Genomic DNA, 20125 nt, shown 5'->3' with positions numbered 1-20125 from the left:
GGATAAGAAAGGAAGACCCAGAGTTTCCTCTGCTGCAGAGGATCAGTGTATATGATGAAACTGGCTCTCATGAGGACCGCCACAGGAAAGGAAGACCCAGAGTTACCTCTGCTGCAGAGGATAAGAAAGGAAGACCCAGAGTTTCCTCTGCTGCAGAGGATCAGTGTATATGATGAAACTGGCTCTCATGAGGACCGCCACAGGAAAGGAAGACCCAGAGTTTCCTCTGCTGCAGAGGATAAGAAAGGAAGACCCAGAGTTTCCTCTGCTGCAGAGGATCAGTGTATATGATGAAACTGTCTCTCATGAGGACCGCCACAGGAAAGGAAGACCCAGAGTTACCTCTGCTGCAGAGGATCAGTGTATATGATGAAACTGTCTCTCATGAGGACCGCCACAGGAAAGGAAGACCCAGAGTTACCTCTGCTGCAGAGGATCAGTGTATATGATGAAACTGTCTCTCATGAGGACCGCCACAGGAAAGGAAGACCCAGAGTTTCCTCTGCTGCAGAGGATAAGAAAGGAAGACCCAGAGTTTCCTCTGCTGCAGAGGATCAGTGTATATGATGAAACTGTCTCTCATGAGGACCGCCACAGGAAAGGAAGACCCAGAGTTACCTCTGCTGCAGAGGATCAGTGTATATGATGAAACTGTCTCTCATGAGGACCGCCACAGGAAAGGAAGACCCAGAGTTACCTCTGCTGCAGAGGATCAGTGTATATGATGAAACTGTCTCTCATGAGGACCGCCACAGGAAAGGAAGACCCAGAGTTTCCTCTGCTGCAGAGGATAAGAAAGGAAGACCCAGAGTTTCCTCTGCTGCAGAGGATAAGAAAGGAAGACCCAGAGTTTCCTCTGCTGCAGAGGATAAGAAAGGAAGACCCAGAGTTTCCTCTGCTGCAGAGGATAAGAAAGGAAGACCCAGAGTTTCCTCTGCTGCAGAGGATAAGAAAGGAAGACCCAGAGTTTCCTCTGCTGCAGAGGATAAGAAAGAAAGAAGACCCAGAGTTTCCTCTGCTGCAGAGGATAAGAAAGGAAGACCCAGAGTTTCCTCTGCTGCAGAGGATAAGAAAGGAAGACCCAGAGTTTCCTCTGCTGCAGAGGATAAGAAAGGAAGACCCAGAGTTTCCTCTGCTGCAGAGGATAAGAAAGGAAGACCCAGAGTTTCCTCTGCTGCAGAGGATAAGAAAGGAAGACCCAGAGTTTCCTCTGCTGCAGAGGATAAGAAAGGAAGACCCAGAGTTTCCTCTGCTGCAGAGGATAAGAAAGGAAGACCCAGAGTTTCCTCTGCTGCAGAGGATAAGAAAGGAAGACCCAGAGTTTCCTCTGCTGCAGAGGATAAGAAAGGAAGACCCAGAGTTTCCTCTGCTGCAGAGGATAAGAAAGGAAGACCCAGAGTTTCCTCTGCTGCAGAGGATAAGAAAGGAAGACCCAGAGTTTCCTCTGCTGCAGAGGATAAGAAAGGAAGACTTTCCTCTGCTGCAGAGGATAAGAAAGGAAGACCCAGAGTTTCCTCTGCTGCAGAGGATAAGAAAGGAAGACCCAGAGTTTCCTCTGCTGCAGAGGATAAGAAAGGAAGACCCAGAGTTTCCTCTGCTGCAGAGGATAAGAAAGGAAGACCCAGAGTTTCCTCTGCTGCAGAGGATAAGCAGAGTTTCCTCTGCTGCAGAGGATAAGAAAGGAAGACCCAGAGTTTCCTCTGCTGCAGAGGATAAGAAAGGAAGACCCAGAGTTTCCTCTGCTGCAGAGGATAAGAAAGGAAGACCCAGAGTTTCCTCTGCTGCAGAGGATAAGAAAGGAAGACCCAGAGTTTCCTCTGCTGCAGAGGATAAGAAAGGAAGACCCAGAGTTTCCTCTGCTGCAGAGGATAAGAAAGAAGACCCAGAGTTTCCTCTGCTGCAGAGGATAAGAAAGGAAGACCCAGAGTTTCCTCTGCTGCAGAGGATAAGAAAGGAAGACCCAGAGTTTCCTCTGCTGCAGAGGATAAGAAAGGAAGACCCAGAGTTTCCTCTGCTGCAGAGGATAAGAAAGGAAGACCCAGAGTTTCCTCTGCTGCAGAGGATAAGAAAGGAAGACCCAGAGTTTCCTCTGCTGCAGAGGATAAGAAAGGAAGACCCAGAGTTTCCTCTGCTGCAGAGGATAAGAAAGGAAGACCCAGAGTTTCCTCTGCTGCAGAGGATAAGAAAGGAAGACCCAGAGTTTCCTCTGCTGCAGAGGATAAGAAAGGAAGACCCAGAGTTTCCTCTGCTGCAGAGGATAAGAAAGGAAGACCCAGAGTTTCCTCTGCTGCAGAGGATAAGAAAGGAAGACCCAGAGTTTCCTCTGCTGCAGAGGATAAGAAAGGAAGACCCAGAGTTTCCTCTGCTGCAGAGGATAAGAAAGGAAGACCCAGAGTTTCCTCTGCTGCAGAGGATAAGAAAGGAAGACCCAGAGTTTCCTCTGCTGCAGAGGATAAGAAAGGAAGACCCAGAGTTTCCTCTGCTGCAGAGGATAAGAAAGGAAGACCCAGAGTTTCCTCTGCTGCAGAGGATAAGAAAGGAAGACCCAGAGTTTCCTCTGCTGCAGAGGATCAGTGTATATGATGTATGATACAATAAATCATCCCAGTAGTTCTCCAAACCGGATGATTTAACCTCCGCCCACTAATGAAACTCAGTTTTCCTCCTATAGTGTCTGAAGTGTGCATGTTTGATATCGGCTACAGAATCACTGATCTACAGTACCAATCATCTTGCAGCACAATAGCTCGCTACACGTTATGTGAAGATTAGTGATTCTGCGCCTCCCCTGGCTCAAATCTCCTCAAGCATGCTGAAAATCTTGTGTAGGTTGTAGCAACTGTATGAGCAGGCTTTGTAAACTCGACTGCCATGAGTGTTTTTTTTCCTGTGGAGGTAGAGTGGCAATAGTGGGTTAGAACTCCCCGGTGAGCAAAATTGGTTGAAAGACATTGAAAATGTATTTTCAACCAAAACGTTTCAGGAGGTCTTTGCCGCAGCATGAGGAGTGTGAGTCACACCTAATCCCCCACCAGCCCCCCCTAGCAGTATCCGGATAAACAGCAAACATGGAGGCCAACATGTGGACGGGAAGGTTAGCGGGCAGCCAACATGAATCATTTGAGACTTTACATTACAGATTTGTCCAAACAGTATGTATTGTCAATGTGTCGCAAATGGGTGACAGTACATTGGTGGCGTTTGTCAAGCCAGTAGGTCACCTGTTAGTGTTTTCCCGAGGACAATGAGGAAATTAGGCTAGGAGAAGAGTATTGTGTCCCAGGCTCTGAAAAAACGAGTGGGAACCAACAGCAGCTAGCTAGCTGGAGTGGTAGAGATACTCTTAATGATCGGCTATGAAAAGCCAACTGACATTTACACCTGAGGTGCTGACTAGCTGCACCCTCGACAACTACTGTAATTATTATTATTTGACCGTGCTGGTCATTGATGAACATTTGAACATCTTGGCCATGTTCTGTTATAATCTCCACCCGGCACATCCAGAAGAGGACTGGCCACCCCTCATAGCCTGGTTCCTCTCTAGGTTTCTTCCTAGGTTTTTGTCCTTTCTAGGGAGTTTTCCCTAGCCACCGTGCTTCTACACCTGCATTGCTTGCTGTTTGGGGTTTTAGGTTGGGTTTCTGTACAGCACTTTGACATATCAGCTGATGTACGAAGGGCTATATAAATACATTTGATTTGATTTTGATTTAGCTAATGATGCTAACTTGTGTTAGACCGAACAAGGCTTGACTGGGCTGCAGTACATTCATATGAAGGTTCACTAGCCATTAGCCGTAGCCTAGCGCTGAAGTTTCACTAGCATTTGCCATCGTCTAGTGCTGAAGTTACACTAGCATTGGCTGTAGCTTAGCGCTGAATAGGTCCTGACAGGCAATTAGCGGGTCGTGCGCTGTGCCACCTCAGAGGGTGTGAAATTGTGCTATGTCTGCAGGGGTGGTCGTGCTAACACCAACTGACAGCGTGGAACAGCCCTCAGGGTACTGGCTCCAACCAGACATTATCATTCCGCTATTACTGAGTTAATTTAGAGATGACTAATAGAGCACTGCTGTTATACACACACACACACGCACGCACGCACACACAGGCACACACAGGCACACACAGGCACACACAGGCACACACAGGCACACACAGGCACACACAGGCACACACACAGGCACACACACAGGCACACACACAGGCACACACAGGCACACACAGGCACACACAGGCACACACACACAGGCACACACAGGCACACACAGGCACACACAGGCACACACAGGCACACACAGGCACACACACACACACACACAGGCGCACACACAGGCACACATACACACATGTAACAACACATACACTGTACAGTAGAGTGAGTACAGGCCAGCCCAGTGTGCGGTACAGTGAGTTTGTTTTCCTCTCCTGTCCCTCTGTAGTGTCTAGTCCCAGTGGAGGTGACTGCTCTGTAGAGGTCACCGCTAGATAAACCTGATACAATCCCACTCATTAATCATAGACACACGCGCACGCACAGTGCCATCGGGAAATATTCAAAATGTATTTTTAAAAGCATTTATCCTCAGCAATCTACACACAATACCCCATAATGAAAGCTCAACACAGGTTTTTAGACATTTTAGCAAATGTGTTAAAAATAATAGACAGATTATTTACATAAGTATTCAGACCCTTTGCTATTAGACTTGAAGTTGAGCTCAGGTGCATCCTGTTTCCATTGATCATCCTTGATGTTTCTACAACTTGATTGGAGTCCACCTGTGGAAAATTCAATTCAATTGATTGGACCAGATTTGGAAAGGCACACACCTGCCTATATAAGGTCCCACAGTTGACAGTGCACATCAGAGCAAAAACTAAGCCAGGAGGTCGAATGAATTGTCCGTAGAGCTCCGAGACAGGAATGTGTTGAGGCACAGATCTGGGGAAGGGCACCAAAACATTTCTGCAGTATTCAAGATCCCCAAGACCACAGTGGCATCCATTTATTCTTTAAATGGAATAAGTTTGTGACCAAGAACACGATGGTCACTCTGACAGAGCTCTAGAGTTCCTCTGTGGAGATGGGAGAATAATGCTGTAACCGAACAAAATGTGTCAAAATCAAAGGGTCTGAATACTTTCTGAAGACACACACACACACACACACACACACACACACACACACACACACACACACACACACACACACACACACACACACACACACACACACACACACACACACACACACACACACACACACACACACACACACACTCATACAGTTGTCCCGCTGAGCGCTGTTCACCTCAGGATTTAGTCCATTAGCCCACCACATGGGGCTACTGCTCTGAGACGGCGTTAGCTGTGAACACGGAATGTCTCGTGAATGTTTTATGTCTTGTTTATTTTTCCCTTTCCTCCCTCCAGAGTCCAAATCAAGTTGCGTTGGTCACATACACATATTTAGCAGATGTTGTTGCAGGTGTAGCCCTCCCTTTTCTGTCTTCTGTCATGCGATCTCTAGTCATCCCTCTTTCCTTCTCTACCTTTCTCTGTTTCTTTTCTCCTTTTAAAAAAGTTTTTTTTTCTCTTTCGCCTCGCTCCCTCCTGGTGTTTCAGGGGCCAATTCAGTAAGAATAACAACACTGGGCTGGTTGGTTTGTCCTCTCCAGTGCAGGACTGCCCAGGGTTCCAGCTCATAAAGTGCAAATTAAAATCTGGCCTCTTGGAATTTGCCTGCTTAATTACCGCCATGCTCATCTACAGCAGTAGAGAGAGGGAGGGAGGGAGGAAACGGGTGAGTGTTTTAGCAGCAGGGGAGACCTACTCCCCTTGATTATCACCAATTGGAGTGTGTGTTTTGTGCGTATGTGTGCGGGTTGGTTGTGTACTGTAGACCGGGGTCACACGCCAGCGGTCCCGCGGATTAATAACTTTGCTCAAGCAAGAGTAAACTTTTTGTGTAAGAGGTTGGGAAAGTCAGAGGACTAGGATGTGAACAGGCCCGATCACCGACCGATTAGTCTGCGTCACTCTCTCTTTTTCCCCTTCTATCGCTCCCTACTGATTTGGTTCGAAAAGGCATGACATGCCTGCTTAAGGCCCCTTTTTAAAAAGGGGAATTGGAAACCTCTCATTTCCATGATCAAAGGGACATTTTGAGTATGAATGCTGTCTCATAAATAGTAATGATATGTCCATATACTCAGTACACATGTAACATGGAGATACACTTGTAGCAACTGTACACAAGCCAACACACACACACACACACACACACACACACACACACACACACACACACACACACACACACACACACACACACACACACACACACACACACACACACACACACACACACACACACCACCATCCACAATCACTCCACCAACCCCCACTCACTTCCCACACCAGTTAATAAAGCCTCAGCACAGTATGTACTCGTCTCAGATTACCCATAGTGCCGCAGGAGTTTGGTCTCTTTCACTACCTTCCCGCACTTCCAACTGACTCCACTCGGCCCCGTCTGTCTCCTAATGACCCATAATGGCAAACTCTTAAGACCCTTAATGGGCAACTGAATCTCCTCTGGCCCTCTAGCACTCCCGATTCCACTCATATAATCAGATTAACTACTCTCGTGTGTGTGTGTGTGTGTGTGTGTGTGTGTGTGTGTGTGTGTGTGTGTGTGTGTGTGTGTGTGTGTGTGTGTGTGTGTGTGTGTGTGTGTGTGTGTGTGTGTGTGTGTGTGTGTGTGTGTGTGTGTGTGTGTGTGTGTGTGTGTGTGTGAGAAGAGATAACTGGACAGTGGTAAAGTTAGCTTAGATAAGAGGCATCACTGTGACATTGACCTGAGGCAATGCCATACCTTTTCATAACCCGATATTTGTCACAGTCTACCCCCCATGTAGCCCACTGCTATTGGCCCACCTGCTGTGATTTTACAGATAGCAGAGCCATACATGATGGGTATTAGGATCTGTGGTGGATGATGACTGACTCTGTTTGGCTTTAACAGTGAGTGCACTGTACTCCCTGACTCCGAGACCTAGCCAACAGAAAAGTGAGCTGTGAGAAACTATCACACTGTACAGGGGTTGGGTGTTTTTTTGTGTATGTTGGGTGCAGGGAAGGGGAATGAGTAAAAACCTGAGCTTTTGTATGTATGCGAACTTGCATTTGCACGCTACATGTTTGTTTCATATGTACAACGATCCTAAATAAACCTTAACGTATATCCTCCTCTTCTCCCCAGGCATTTGGGAACGCCAAGACAGCTCACAACAACAACTCCAGCCGCTTTGGCAAGTTCATCCAGGTCAACTACCAGGAGAGTGGTACTGTCCGGGGGTGAGACATCGACACCTTCTTTATCCAGCCTCGCCTTCCTTCCCCGTTCTCTCTCTTTCTTGCGGTCGCTCTCATACACTGCCTTTCTATTCTCTCTCTCTCTCTCTGTCTCTCTCTGTCTCTCTCTCTGTCTCTCTCTCTGTCTCTCTCTCTGTCTCTCTCTCTGTCTCTCTCTCTGTCTCTCTCTCTGTCTCTCTCTCTGTCTCTCTCTCTCTGTCTCTCTCTCTCTGTCTCTCTCTCTCTGTCTCTCTCTCTGTCTCTCTCTCTGTCTCTCTGTCTCTGTCTCTGTCTCTCTCTGTCTCTCTCTCTCTCTGTCTCTCTCTCTCTGTCTCTCTCTCTCTCTGTCTCTCTCTGTCTCTGTCTCTCTCTGTCTCTGTCTCTCTCTGTCTCTCTCTCTGTCTCTCTCTCTGTCTCTCTCTGTCTCTCTCTCTGTCTCTCTCTCACTGTCTCTCTCTCTCTGTCTCTCTCTCTGTCTCTCTCTGTCTCTCTCTCTGTCTCTCTCTCTCTCTGTCTCTCTCTCTGTCTCTCTCTCTGTCTCTCTCTCTGTCTCTCTCTCTCTCTGTCTCTCTCTCTCTCTGTCTCTCTCTCTCTCTGTCTCTCTCTCTCTGTCTCTCTCTCTCTCTGTCTCTCTCTCTCTCTGTCTCTCTCTCTCTCTGTCTCTCTCTCTCTCTGTCTCTCTCTCTGTCTCATACACTGGCTTTCTACTCTCTCTCTCTCTCCCTCTCTCCCTCTCTCTCTCGCTCTCTGCTTATTTTGGATATTTACAAACAAAAAAAAATAGAATCAAAATTGTCAATGGGACATCTCAATCTCTGTATGATGTAAATGTTGTCTAAAGTCACTCCTGTGTGTGTGTTCAGAGCGTATGTGGAGAAGTACCTTCTAGAGAAGTCACGTCTGGTCTACCAGGAGCACAATGAAAGGTAATGGGGAGAAAGTATTTACATATTTACCTACAGCTTAAATGAAATACATGCAAGTATATAATATTACATAACTTATATGGTTGTTTATCTAGTATTGATTCAGTATCGTAAAGTCAGCTTGATTAGGTGGTATGTAATCCAATCCAAGTGCGTTGGTTGTGTACACAGTTTAGAATACGGTATAGTTGATGCAGAGAAATGCTCCGTTACTGGCTCCTAACAGTGCGGTAAAATGTCAAATGAGTACACAGATATCATAAACAATAAATCAAGACAAATCCATGTTAACAACCTTATATACTAAGACTGATAGCAGTAGATAAATTAGGGAATCCATTATCAAGAATCCAGTATATGAATACGCTGTGTGTTTAAGCAGTGTAACAAAAATGCAATGTACAGTAATAGATATTAGAATTAGCTATGTCGAATACAGTATGTATCCACTACCAGTCAAAAGTTTCGACACACCTACTCATTCAAGGGTTTTTCTTTATTTTTACTATTTTCTACATTGTAGAAGAATAGTGAAGATAACAAAAATATGAAATGAGTCTTCACAAGGTTTTCACACACTGTTGCTGGTATTTTGGCCCATTCCTCCATGCAGATCTCCTCTAGAGCAGTGATGTTTTGTGGCTGTTGCTGGGCAACACAGACTTTCAACTCCCTCCAAATATTTTCTATGGGGTTGAGATCTGGACACTGGCTAGGCCACTCCAGGACCTTGAAATGCTTCTTACGAAGCCACTCCTTCATTGCCCGGACGGTGTGTTTGGGATCATTGTCATGCTGAAAGACCCAGCCACGTTTCATCTTCAATGCCCTTGCTGATGGAAGGAGGTTTTCACTCAAAATCTTTGCAGTGTGACTGTTTGAGGTTGTGGAAATGTGTCTTTTATACTGATAACAAGTTCAAACAGGTGCCATTAATACAGGTAACGAGTGGAGGACTGAGGAGTCTCTTAAATAAGTTGTTACAGGTCTGTGAGAGCCAGAAATCTTGCTTGTTTGTAGGTGACCAAATAATTTGCAAATAAATTCATTAAAAAAGTGATTTTCTGGATTTTTTTTCCCCCTCATTTTGTCTGTCATAGATGAAGTGTACCTATGATGAAAATTACAGGCCTCTCATCTTTTTAAGTGGGAGAACTTGCACAATTGGTGGCTGACTAAATACTTTTTTGCCCCACTGTATGGAATCATGTAGTTACCAAAAAAGTGTTTAAACAAATCAAAATATATTTTAGATTCTTCAAAGTAGCCACAATTTAGCTTGATGGCAGCTTTGCACGCTCTTGGAATTCTCTCAACCAGCTTCATGAGAAATGCTCTTCCAAAAGTCTTGAAGGAGTTCACACACATGCTGTGCACTTGTTGGTTGCTTTTCCTTCACTCTGCAGTCCAACTCATCCCAAACCATCTCAATTGGGTTGAGGTCGGGTGATTGTGGAGGCCAGGTCACCTGATGGAGCACTCAATCACTCTCATTGGTCAAATAGCCCTTACACAGCCTGGAGGTGTGTTTTGAGTCATTGTACTGTTGAAAAACAAATGATAGTCCCACTAAGCGCAAACCAAAACCAGATGGGATGGCGTATCGCTGCGGAATGCTGTGGTAGCCATGCTGGTTAAGTGTGCCTTGTATTCTAAATAAATCACTGATATTGTCACCAGCAAAGCACCATCACACCTCCTCCTCCATGCTTCATGTTGGGGACCACACATGCGAAGATCATCCTTTCACCTACTTGGAATCTCACAAAGACACGGCGGTTGGAACAAAAAATCTCAAATTTGGACTCATCAGACCAAAGGACAGATTTCCACTGGTCTAATGTCCATTGCTCGTGTTTCTTGGCCCAAGCACGTCTCTTCTTATTGGTGTCCTTTAGTAGTGGTTTCTTTGCAGCAATTCGACCATGAAGGCCTGATTCACACAGTCTCCTCTGAACAGTTGATGTTGAGATGTGTCTGTTACTTGAACTCTGTGTTGCATTTGTTTGGGCTGTAGTTTCTGGGGCTGGTAACTAATGAACGTATCCTCTGCAGCAGACGTAACTCTGGGTCTTTCTTTTCTGTGGCGGTCCTCCTGAGAGCCAGTTTGCTTATTTGAGCTGTTCTTGCCATAATATGGACTTGGTCTTTAACCAAATAGGACGATCTTCTGTATACCACTCCCAGATTGTCACAACACAACTGATTTGGCTCAAACACATTAAGAAGGAAAGAAATTCCACCAATTAACTTTTAACAAGGCACACCTGTTAATTGAAATGCATTCCATGTGACTACCTCATGAAGCTGGTTGGGAGAATTCCACGAGCGTGCAAAGCTGTCATCAAGGCAAATGGTAGTTATTTTGAAGAAACTCATATATATATTGTGTGTGTATACACAGACACACAGACACACAGACACACACACACAGACACACACACACACACACACACACACACACACACACACACACACACACACACACACACACACACACACACACACACACACACACACACACACACACACACACACACACACACACACACACACACAGTATGAAAAACAGTATAAAAGAAAGTGTAAGTGACCAGTGTTTTAATGTTTCTATATTTTGTACATGGGACAGCCTGGACAATAAAGGCCTGTAGGTCAGGAGCCAATCTCTTTTTTTTCTGTAGCGTGACGCAGCTTGATATATATTGAGTCCCATTATTCAAGTCTTTGGTATGACTTGAACTGGGATCAAATCCCCAACCTTCCAATCTCACTTTAACCGCTCAGGCCACTGAGTTGATATTCCAAGTAACTTTCAGTTTTTCTCGTCTCTGTTGTTCTCTGACACTCAATTACCCATAAGCCATCTTAATGTCCCCAAACTCCACACAGGATATCTGATGTACATCCGAAATAGACCAGAATAGCTGTCAGAATATAACGGCCTCTCTCATTGCTTGCTCATAATGTGTGTTATATTTTTCCCCTCAAGTTGAATCATTATCATTATTGTGGTTATGTAATATCATATACGTAGGCTATTAACTACATAACCAGTATTGTTGAACTTTAAAAAAAAACATTTATGTTCATAAACATGTTGTTGACAGGTTGTGCAACCAGAATACTCACGACACATACACGTACATACACACCACCTCATCGCTAAATCACAAAATCCCTAATAGGTTTAAAACCGTGGTTGTTTTATCCCCCAAGCCCTGAATTTGGCCCCGCTGGCCACCAAGGTTTCCATTTCACCGTGATTGCAGCACAGGCGGCCATATTGATGCGGCTCAAACTCAAACCAGACCTCCCAGCCTTCTCCTTTAGACCCCCCCCCCCCCCCGTCTATCACACACACACACAGAGAGAGATCACTGTTAACCACAGTGTCCACTCCAATGAGTGTTATGTTTTAGACCAAGTCTTGAACCTACCGAAGTGCAAATGTACAGTTCTTTATCTTGGACGCACGTAGACACACACACACTTGAAAGCTCCCAGTCTTTGTCACGCCTAATCATGGTTTAATACTTTGGCGACGTACTGTTTGTTTTCACTGGAAATGCAACCTCTCGCTGTCTATAATGTGTTGCGCGGATTGAGTCTACAGGGTTTTCCTATTGCTTTCATGGTCGTAAGAGACCACACTTTTGCTTCGGGAGATATCAGATGGGCTCCATGTGCGTGTCGCACATTTTAAATTCCAATTTTCGGCTCTAGCCATGCGTTGCTGTCAACAGGACAGCTCTGTACTTAAGCTAAGTGTGTGTACAACACTGTATTGTGTTGACAGCAATGCGTGACATCAAACAAGTCTGACTTAGGCTGGAGTTTATGGTGCTAAATCCACATGTGACAAGTCAATGTGGTCAAGACTCAGTTCAATCATCCGTCTGGTTCTTCTTTCTAACCCATTGGCCCACTCAGCAAAACTCTCTTATTCTATACTGTGTCAGAAAGTCTCATGTTAAATATGTCATTCTGGCAAACCTGTTTTTACCTCAATCTGGGTTGTGTTCATTGGGCATCAAACATAAGAAAACAGACTGAAACAGGGGAAGGGACGACATGGACCAGTCCGATAAGAAACGCTTTTCTCTTTCGGTTCCAAATTGTTTTAAAACGTGTTCGGGTGTGTGCCATATTGAACACGACCTTGGCAACCCTGTGTCTCCCTCCTCTCTCCAGGAACTACCATGTGTTCTACTACCTGTTGGCTGGAGCCAGTGAGGAGGAGAGGAAGGCCTTCCACCTGCTCAAACCTGAGGAGTACCACTACCTCAACCAGGTGGGCTCTCCCCACACACACACACACACACACACACACACACACACACACACACACACACACACACACACACACACACACACACACACACACACACACACACACACACACACACACACACACACACACACACACACACACACGGAATCAGGATGTAGTATGGGTATATTCGTGTGTGTGTATCCTGTGGACACATGTAATAGCGAGAGAGCTATTTAGACTGCAGGTGATGCTAATGGTTGCACTTCAGTTGGATGTTTGTCTCGCGCTTCAGTCCCTAAATGGAGCCCGTCTCAACACCTCTGGCTGCTGATTGCTTTGACCCACATTCAGAGTGTGCGTCTGTTCACAGCACCACTACTGTGTGTGTGTGTGTGTGTGTGAGCTTGCGTGTGTGTGTGAGCTTGCGTGTGTGTGTGAGCTTGCGTGTGTGTGTGAGCTTGCGTGTGTGTGTGAGCTTGCGTGTGTGTGTGAGCTTGCGTGTGTGTGTGAGCTTGCGTGTGTGTGTGAGCTTGCGTGTGTGTGTGAGCTTGCGTGTGTGTGTGAGCTTGCGTGTGTGTGTGCGCTCGCGTGTGTGTGTGCGCTCGTGCGTGTGTGTGTGCGCTCGTGCGTGTGTGTGTGAGCTTGCGTGTGTGTGTGAGCTTGCGTGTGTGTGTGAGCTTGCGTGTGTGTGTGAGCTTGCGTGTGTGTGTGAGCTTGCGTGTGTGTGCGTGCGTGTGTGTGCGTGCGTGCGTGCGTGTACACACATCTGCCTACTTTGGCAACAGATGCATATTCAGATTCACAGGACACTGGTGAAAATCTGCATCCTTTGTTCCTTGGTTATTTTTTGGCATCCCAAAAAAATTTTTTTTTCTTTCTTCCCCCTCTTCCCCCAAAACACCCCTAATCCCCACGACAACAAACCCAGCTCCACACCTTCTGTTACTCTGCACCGCTGTTTCCATGGTGACAGCACGAGTGGAGAGTTAATCTCGATTCCTGGCTCGTGCAGCGGAGCTGTGTGTGTGTGTGTGTGTGTGTGTGTGTGTGTGTGTGTGTGTGTGTGTGTGTGTGTGTGTGTGTGTGTGTGTGTGTGTGTGTGTGTGTGTGTGTGTGTGTGTGTGTGTGTGTGTGTGTGTGTGTGTGACGATGGCATGTGTGTTCATGGTGTGTAAAGCGGTCTGTGTTTTATCTCTTTCTGTCTTTCTCTCGCTCTGTATGACCGGGACCGTATACGTGTCTGTGAAACACGTGCACGATACAAAGGACTTTCTCCTAAACAGATTGCTGTTGTCTTTTCTCCTTTTTTTTAGTAAAGAATATAAGCTGTCATGTGCAATGCATGGCAGCATTTGCATGTGTCTGTCTATGTAGCCCATCTCCGGTGAACACTGCTAACCCTATCTGGGAGCAGGGTGTAAATTCCTCCCATAGCTGAGCAGTTCTGTTACTCTTGCGTCCTTCCTGTGTCCATGTGTCCACAGAGAGAGAGAGAGAGTCTGGAGTGTGTCACCCTCTGTTCTCTCCCTCTCTTTCGCTCAAAATGTTCTTGGAAAGACTATCTTTCTCCCGCAATTCAAACTAGTTGAGTCATTCATTTTTTGGATTTAATTATCGCAGCTTTGGGGATTTGTTGTGTGTGTGTGTGTGTGTGTGTGTGTGTGTGTGTGTGTGTGTGTGTGTGTGTGTGTGTGTGTGTGTGTGTGTGTGTGTGTGTGTGTGTGTGTGTGTGTGTGTGTGTGTGTGTGTGTGTGTGTGTGTGTGTGTGTGTGTAGACCGGTTTAGTGAATCTTCCCCCGTGTATTAACAGTATGCGTCATCTCCGAGTCAGTTGAGTGAGTGTGTTTTGAGTGTGTGTATACATACCTCTCTCTAACCCCCTCTACCTTACTTCCAGATGACAAAGAAATCTCACAGACTCCACTGGGAAAATTACTATGAGAGCGAGCTGGTCAGTATTGTGTGTGTGTGTGTTTAGTTGTGCATACCTCTTTTGCGTGCGCGTGTGTCTGTGTACATGTGGGGTCGATTTGGTGCTGGGTTGGGCCTCGGCTCTTGTCACGTCTTCACACACGAGAGCACAATCCTGTTTGTTTTTGGAGTGTGTGTGTGTTGATATCTTTCAGTGTGTTTTCTCCCTGCCGTTGTCTGCACAGCCTTATCGTGGTCTATCTAGTGGTCATTGTGATGTCCTGTATCTGAGTGTCTGTTTACATGGCATGTCTCAGGGGTGAGTCTATGACCTCCCTGCCCTTTCGTCTGCATTCCCTGACCCCTGAGTCAGAGGAGATGATGTCAGAGTGTCTGTCGCGCTGTGCCTCCCAACGCTTCCTGACAGCTTGGCTGTACTCTTTCCCTCTCTTTTCTACTCACTCACTCACTCACACGCTCTGAAACATAAACAAACACAAGGGAGCGTCTGACACAAGATCACAATGACCAAACATGCCGTTTAAAAGTGGTATGTTCCTGTCTTGGTGGCTGTGGGTGTATTTCCGTGTCTTTTTTGGGTTGACTTTGGTCAAATTGCTTTGGTGTGAGAAGCATGCTGTCGTGGGACACATTTTGAATGAGGAGCACTTTCTCACACAACACCGGTGGCCTGTCAAAAGGCATTTACTGCTAAAGTCTGTGTTTAGGACAAGGGGTCAATCCTAACTTGGAATATTTCTCGCACTGATATCAACGTGTGATTTTTTTAAATGAATCTTTTGAGATACACGCACAGACTTTATCTCAAGTCAGAATTCGGCCCCAAGTGGGAACATTGCTAAAAGCTATATGCCATATGTATCGAATTTTAGCCCAAACATTTTCACCATGTACATTTTAGCGTTAACTTAATGACAAGGCGTGGTAAGTAAACCGTAGCGTATGTGCTGAATAAAATACCTTTCTCTGTTTGAGAAGGTAAAAAGAACAGGAGGGAGCTTTCTTCAGTCATTCCCTCAGTGTCTAAACCGATTTTGTTTTGATTAGAGGAGTACCAGAGTTAAGAGTTTTGGTGTAGGCCCAGAGATGCCAAGTTGGAAATGTCCGACAATGATCTCTCTTTGTTTTCTCAACTTCCTTTGACGTATCGCATTGCGCTGTTTGGCATTTGGAGAAGAAAAACGGAACAACGGACCCAGCAATTCAGACATTCTCTTTTTTTTTACCCAAGTGCTTGTGAAGCCTCAAATCTCATGTTGGAGAAAGTGCCCCATTTCACCTCAGAAATTGCCCGTCAGCCACTGTACCCTGGAGACTGTAAAGAAATCCGAACAGCAGGGAAGAATGTTCAATGGTTTTATAAGCTGATCCTGTTTTGTGTGTGTGTTTGCTCTCTGCCCCATCATTAGAACTGAGAGGAAGGCCGCTCTCTATTAGCCCTGCCAGTCGCCACCAGGCTCCGAGCACGGAAGGACAACCTTGTGTGTGTGTTTTGGCTTGACCACCTCCCTTAGAACAACAACCAAACACTCCTATGCCACAAGGCTGTTGTATAAAGCAGGCTTATTCAGTTCCTGGCCTGGAGGGCCAAAGTAGTTCAGTTAAAAATATATATATATATTTTTTAAATGATTGATTCATGATTATCAATCAACCCTGAATTAGGGGAGATTGAAAACCAGAGCTCCAGGACCGAAATGGACTATCCCCAACTTTTTTTTTGGGGGGGGGGGGATTCAGTAAATCAGACAAGATGTGAACTAGAAAAAAGATGTGGTAGGTTGGATGAGTCAAAAGTAGTGTCAGAGTATGTAAGACATGCCCAATAGTTAGTGTGTGTGGTATTCTACGGTACAGGTGTACATTGTATTGTCTGTTGATAGCGGTACTCGTTCCTTCAGCAGGACTGCTTCACTGTGGAAGGGGAGGACCTGAAGCACGACTTTGAGCGGCTGCAGTTGGCTATGGAGATGGTGGGGTTCCTGCCTGCCACACGCAAACAGTAAGTACATTAAATGCACACTCTCTCACTCACACACACACACACATGCCCCGCATGTCTGTCTCTTTCTCCCTTTCTCTCTCCATCTTTTCCACACCATCATTTCTAATGCAGTTGTCTAGGTTTATCCTCATCTTAACTCGTATTTGACTCCCTCTCTCCCTCTCTGTCTGGTAGGATCTTCTCCCTGCTGTCTGCTATCCTCCACCTGGGCAACATCCGCTACAGGAAGAAGTCCTACAGGGACGACTCCATAGACATCTGTAACCCAGAGGTGCTGCCCACCGTCTCGGAGCTGCTCCAGGTGTGTTACCTCCCTGTCAATTAGTCCTTCGTTCACTCGTTTGCCTGACCCGCCCATTCTGATATCTCTGGTGCTTTATGATGTCACTCGTTTGCTTGACCCGCCCATTCTGATATCTCTGGTGCTTTATGATGTCACTCGTTTGCGTGACCCGCCCATTCTGATATCTCTGGTGCTTTATGATGTCACTCGTTTGCGTGACCCGCCCATTCTGATATCTCTGGTGCTTTATGATGTCACTCGTTTGTGTGACCCGCCCATTCTGATATCTCTGGTGCTTTATGATGTCACTCGTTTGTGTGACCCGCCCATTCTGATATCTCTGGTGCTTTATGATGTCACTTGTTTTTTTGTTTTTTTTTCTCTCTCTCCTTCACATTTCACCCATCGAGGTAACGGAGTTGTGTCGACAGGCAAGGTTGAGAGCTACTTCAGATCCCTAAAAGCCACTGAGCAATGCTATGCTACAGCAGTTATTAGCATAAGGACTGTTCTCAGGTCTGCGACGGTATGGTTGAGCTGCAATATTATGACCTACGGCTGAAGTCGGAAGTTAACATACACTTAGGTTGGAGTCATTGAAACTCTTTTTTTCAACCACTCCACAAATGTCTTATTAACAAACTATAGTTTTGGCAAGTCGGTTAGGACATCTACTTTGCATGACAAAAGTAATTTTTCCAACAATTGTTTACAGACAGATTATTTCACTTATAATTGACTGTATCACAATTCCAGTGGGTCAGAAGTTTACATACACTAAGTTGACTGTGACTTTAAACAGCTCGGAAAATTCCAGAAAATGTCATTGCTTTAGAAGCTTCTGATAGGCTAATTTACGTGATTTGAGTCAATTGGAGGTGTACCTGTGGATGTATTTCAAGGCCTACCTTCAAACTCAGTGCCTCTTTGCTTGACATCATTGGAAAATCAAAAGAAATCACCCAAGACCTCAGAAAACAATGGTAGACCTCCACAAGTCTGGTTCATCATTGGGAGCCATTTCCAAATGCCTGAAGGTACCACGTTCATCTGTACAAACAATAGTACACAAGTATAAACACCATGGGACCACGCAGCCATCACACCGCTCAGGAAGGAGACGCGTTCTATCTCCTAGAGATGAATGTACTTTGGTGCGAGAAGTGCGAAACAATCCCAGAACCACAGCAAAGGCCCTTGTGAAGATGCTGGAGGAAACAGTTACAAAAGTATCTATATCCACAGTAAAAACGAGTCCTATATCGACATAACCTGAAAGGCCGCTCAGCAAGGAAGAAGCCACTGCTCCAAAACCGCCATAAAAAAGCCAAACTACGGTTTGCAACTGCACATGGGGACAAAGATCGTACTTTTTGTAGAAATGTCCTCTGGTCTGATGAAACCAAAATAGAACTGTTTTGCCATATTGACCATCCATCGTTATGTTTGGAGGATAAAGGGGGAAGCTTGCAAGCCGAAGAACACCATCCTAACCATGAAGCACAAGGGTGGCAGCATCATGTTGTGGGGATGCTTTGCTGCAGGAGGTACTGGTGCACGTCACAAAATAGATGGCATCATGAGGCTGGAAAATGACGTGCATATGTTGAAGCAACATCTCAAGACATCAGCCAGGAAGTTAATTTGCTTGGTCGCAAATTGTAAAGTGGCTGTTCCACTGGATGTCATAAGGTGAATGCACCAATTTGTAAGTCGCTCTGGATAAGAGTGTCTGCTAAATGACTTAAATGTAATGTAATGTAATGCAAATGGGTCTTCCAAATGGACAATGACCCCAACCATATTGCCAAAGTTGTGGCAAAATGGCTTAACGAAAACTAAGTCAAGGTATTGGAGTGGCCATCACAAAGCCTTAACCTCAACCCTATACACAATTTGTGGGCAGACCGGAAAAGCGGGTGCGAGCAAGGAGGCCGTACAAACCTGACTCAGTTACACCAGCTCTGTCTGGAGGAATGGGCCAAAATTCACCCAACTTATTGTGGGAAGCTTGTGGAAACTACCCAAAACGTTTGACCCAAGTTAAACAATTTAAAGGCAATGCTACCAAATAGTAATTGAGTAAACTTCTGATCCACTGGGGATGTGATGAAATAAATCATTCTCTCTACTATTATTCTGACATTTCACATTCTTAAAATATAGTGATGATCCTAACTAACCTAAGGCAGGGAATTATAACTAGGATTAAATGGCAGGAATTGTGAAAAACTGAGTTTAAATGTATTTGGCTAAGGTGTATGTAAACTACTTCCGACTTCAACTGTACCAATAGAGGCTTAGAAGCCTCATTTGATTTACCCATGACTGAGGCGAGAGGATGTTCATTCTTTTTTTTTCATTCTTTTTTTGTTCAATTTCTTCTGCTCAGGTTTACAGACAGACACCGAGAGATTTGAATACTGTACATATGGACATTCTTTCTTGACATGTTAAACTGTTTGACCTATACACAAGCAATGCAAAGGGGGGGGATGTATATGCTGCTTTGCAGGCAGCGTATCTTTTGATAGTTTTTATCATTTTGTTATATCATTTTGCGACGCGTTCGTCTTTATTGGTGGAGTCATCCTCGCTGGACACGGACGTCAGTTTAACGTCTTGTTTTGATTGACATTTGTTCGAGTTGTCGACGTGAAGTCAACAGCAAATGTCACCACGTTATTGGATTTAAAAAGTTTGGTGAAGAAAATACTAATCTCTTACATTGACTTTTTGCGAATACAATCAGTTTTCCACGTTGATTTCAACGTCATCATATTTTGTTGAAAAGACGTGGAAACGACGTTGATTTCAACCCGTTTTTGCCCAGTGGGACAAGACTTGTTTTCATTTTCAACATTGTGATATCTTATGAAAATTGGGTGACTAGTGCTCATGACAGCCAGAATATTGTGCAACACACACACACAATCAATTGTGGCATGGCATCCATAATTTGTCACTGAATTGTTTTCAAATGTTTGCGTAGACTGCAAATCGTTTTTATGGTTTTGATCGCCACAGGCCAGCGACGAGGCCAATGCGAGGGTACTAGTCCATAGAAATCCCTCGTAAATCAAATACTTCCAATGAGATACACACCACTCTTAATGAATCACATCCTACTCCTGACAGTTTGTTGGAGTGTTGTCACCCCCAAAAGCTGTCACTGTTGAAATGGTTGTTTGAGCAGAGCTGGCTGAACTTGGTTCTCTCTTCTCTCTCTCTCTCTCTCTCTCTCACTCACACACTCACACTCACACACTCACACTCACACTCACACTCACACTCACACTCACACTCACACTCACACTCACACACGCTAAGCATTATACTGT

At 45.3% G+C, this 20125-nt stretch overlaps 1 protein-coding gene across 10 annotated transcripts in view; it reads left to right on the top strand.

The window, feature by feature from the left end:
• myo9ab (myosin IXAb) overlaps positions 1 to 20125 on the top strand; it is a 238292-nt gene that overhangs the window by 115328 nt on the left and 102839 nt on the right. For 7 of the 10 annotated variants that reach the window (XM_046356361.1, XM_046356387.1, XM_046356379.1 and 4 more), the window contains exons 3-8: positions 7271 to 7365; positions 8226 to 8288; positions 12483 to 12582; positions 14462 to 14515; positions 16398 to 16498; positions 16676 to 16802. In XM_046356361.1, coding sequence (XP_046212317.1) covers positions 7271 to 7365; positions 8226 to 8288; positions 12483 to 12582; positions 14462 to 14515; positions 16398 to 16498; positions 16676 to 16802 — 540 coding nt within the window. The remainder of the gene's footprint in view (positions 1 to 7270; positions 7366 to 8225; positions 8289 to 12482; positions 12583 to 14461; positions 14516 to 16397; positions 16499 to 16675; positions 16803 to 20125) is intronic. The other 3 variants (XM_046356397.1, XM_046356325.1, XM_046356352.1) reach the window with 2 other exon arrangements.

Source organism: Oncorhynchus gorbuscha, linkage group LG01 (genome assembly GCF_021184085.1).
Source record: "Oncorhynchus gorbuscha isolate QuinsamMale2020 ecotype Even-year linkage group LG01, OgorEven_v1.0, whole genome shotgun sequence".
Classification (NCBI taxonomy): Eukaryota; Metazoa; Chordata; class Actinopteri; order Salmoniformes; family Salmonidae; genus Oncorhynchus; species Oncorhynchus gorbuscha.
This window is presented reverse-complemented; position numbering and strand designations above follow the sequence as displayed.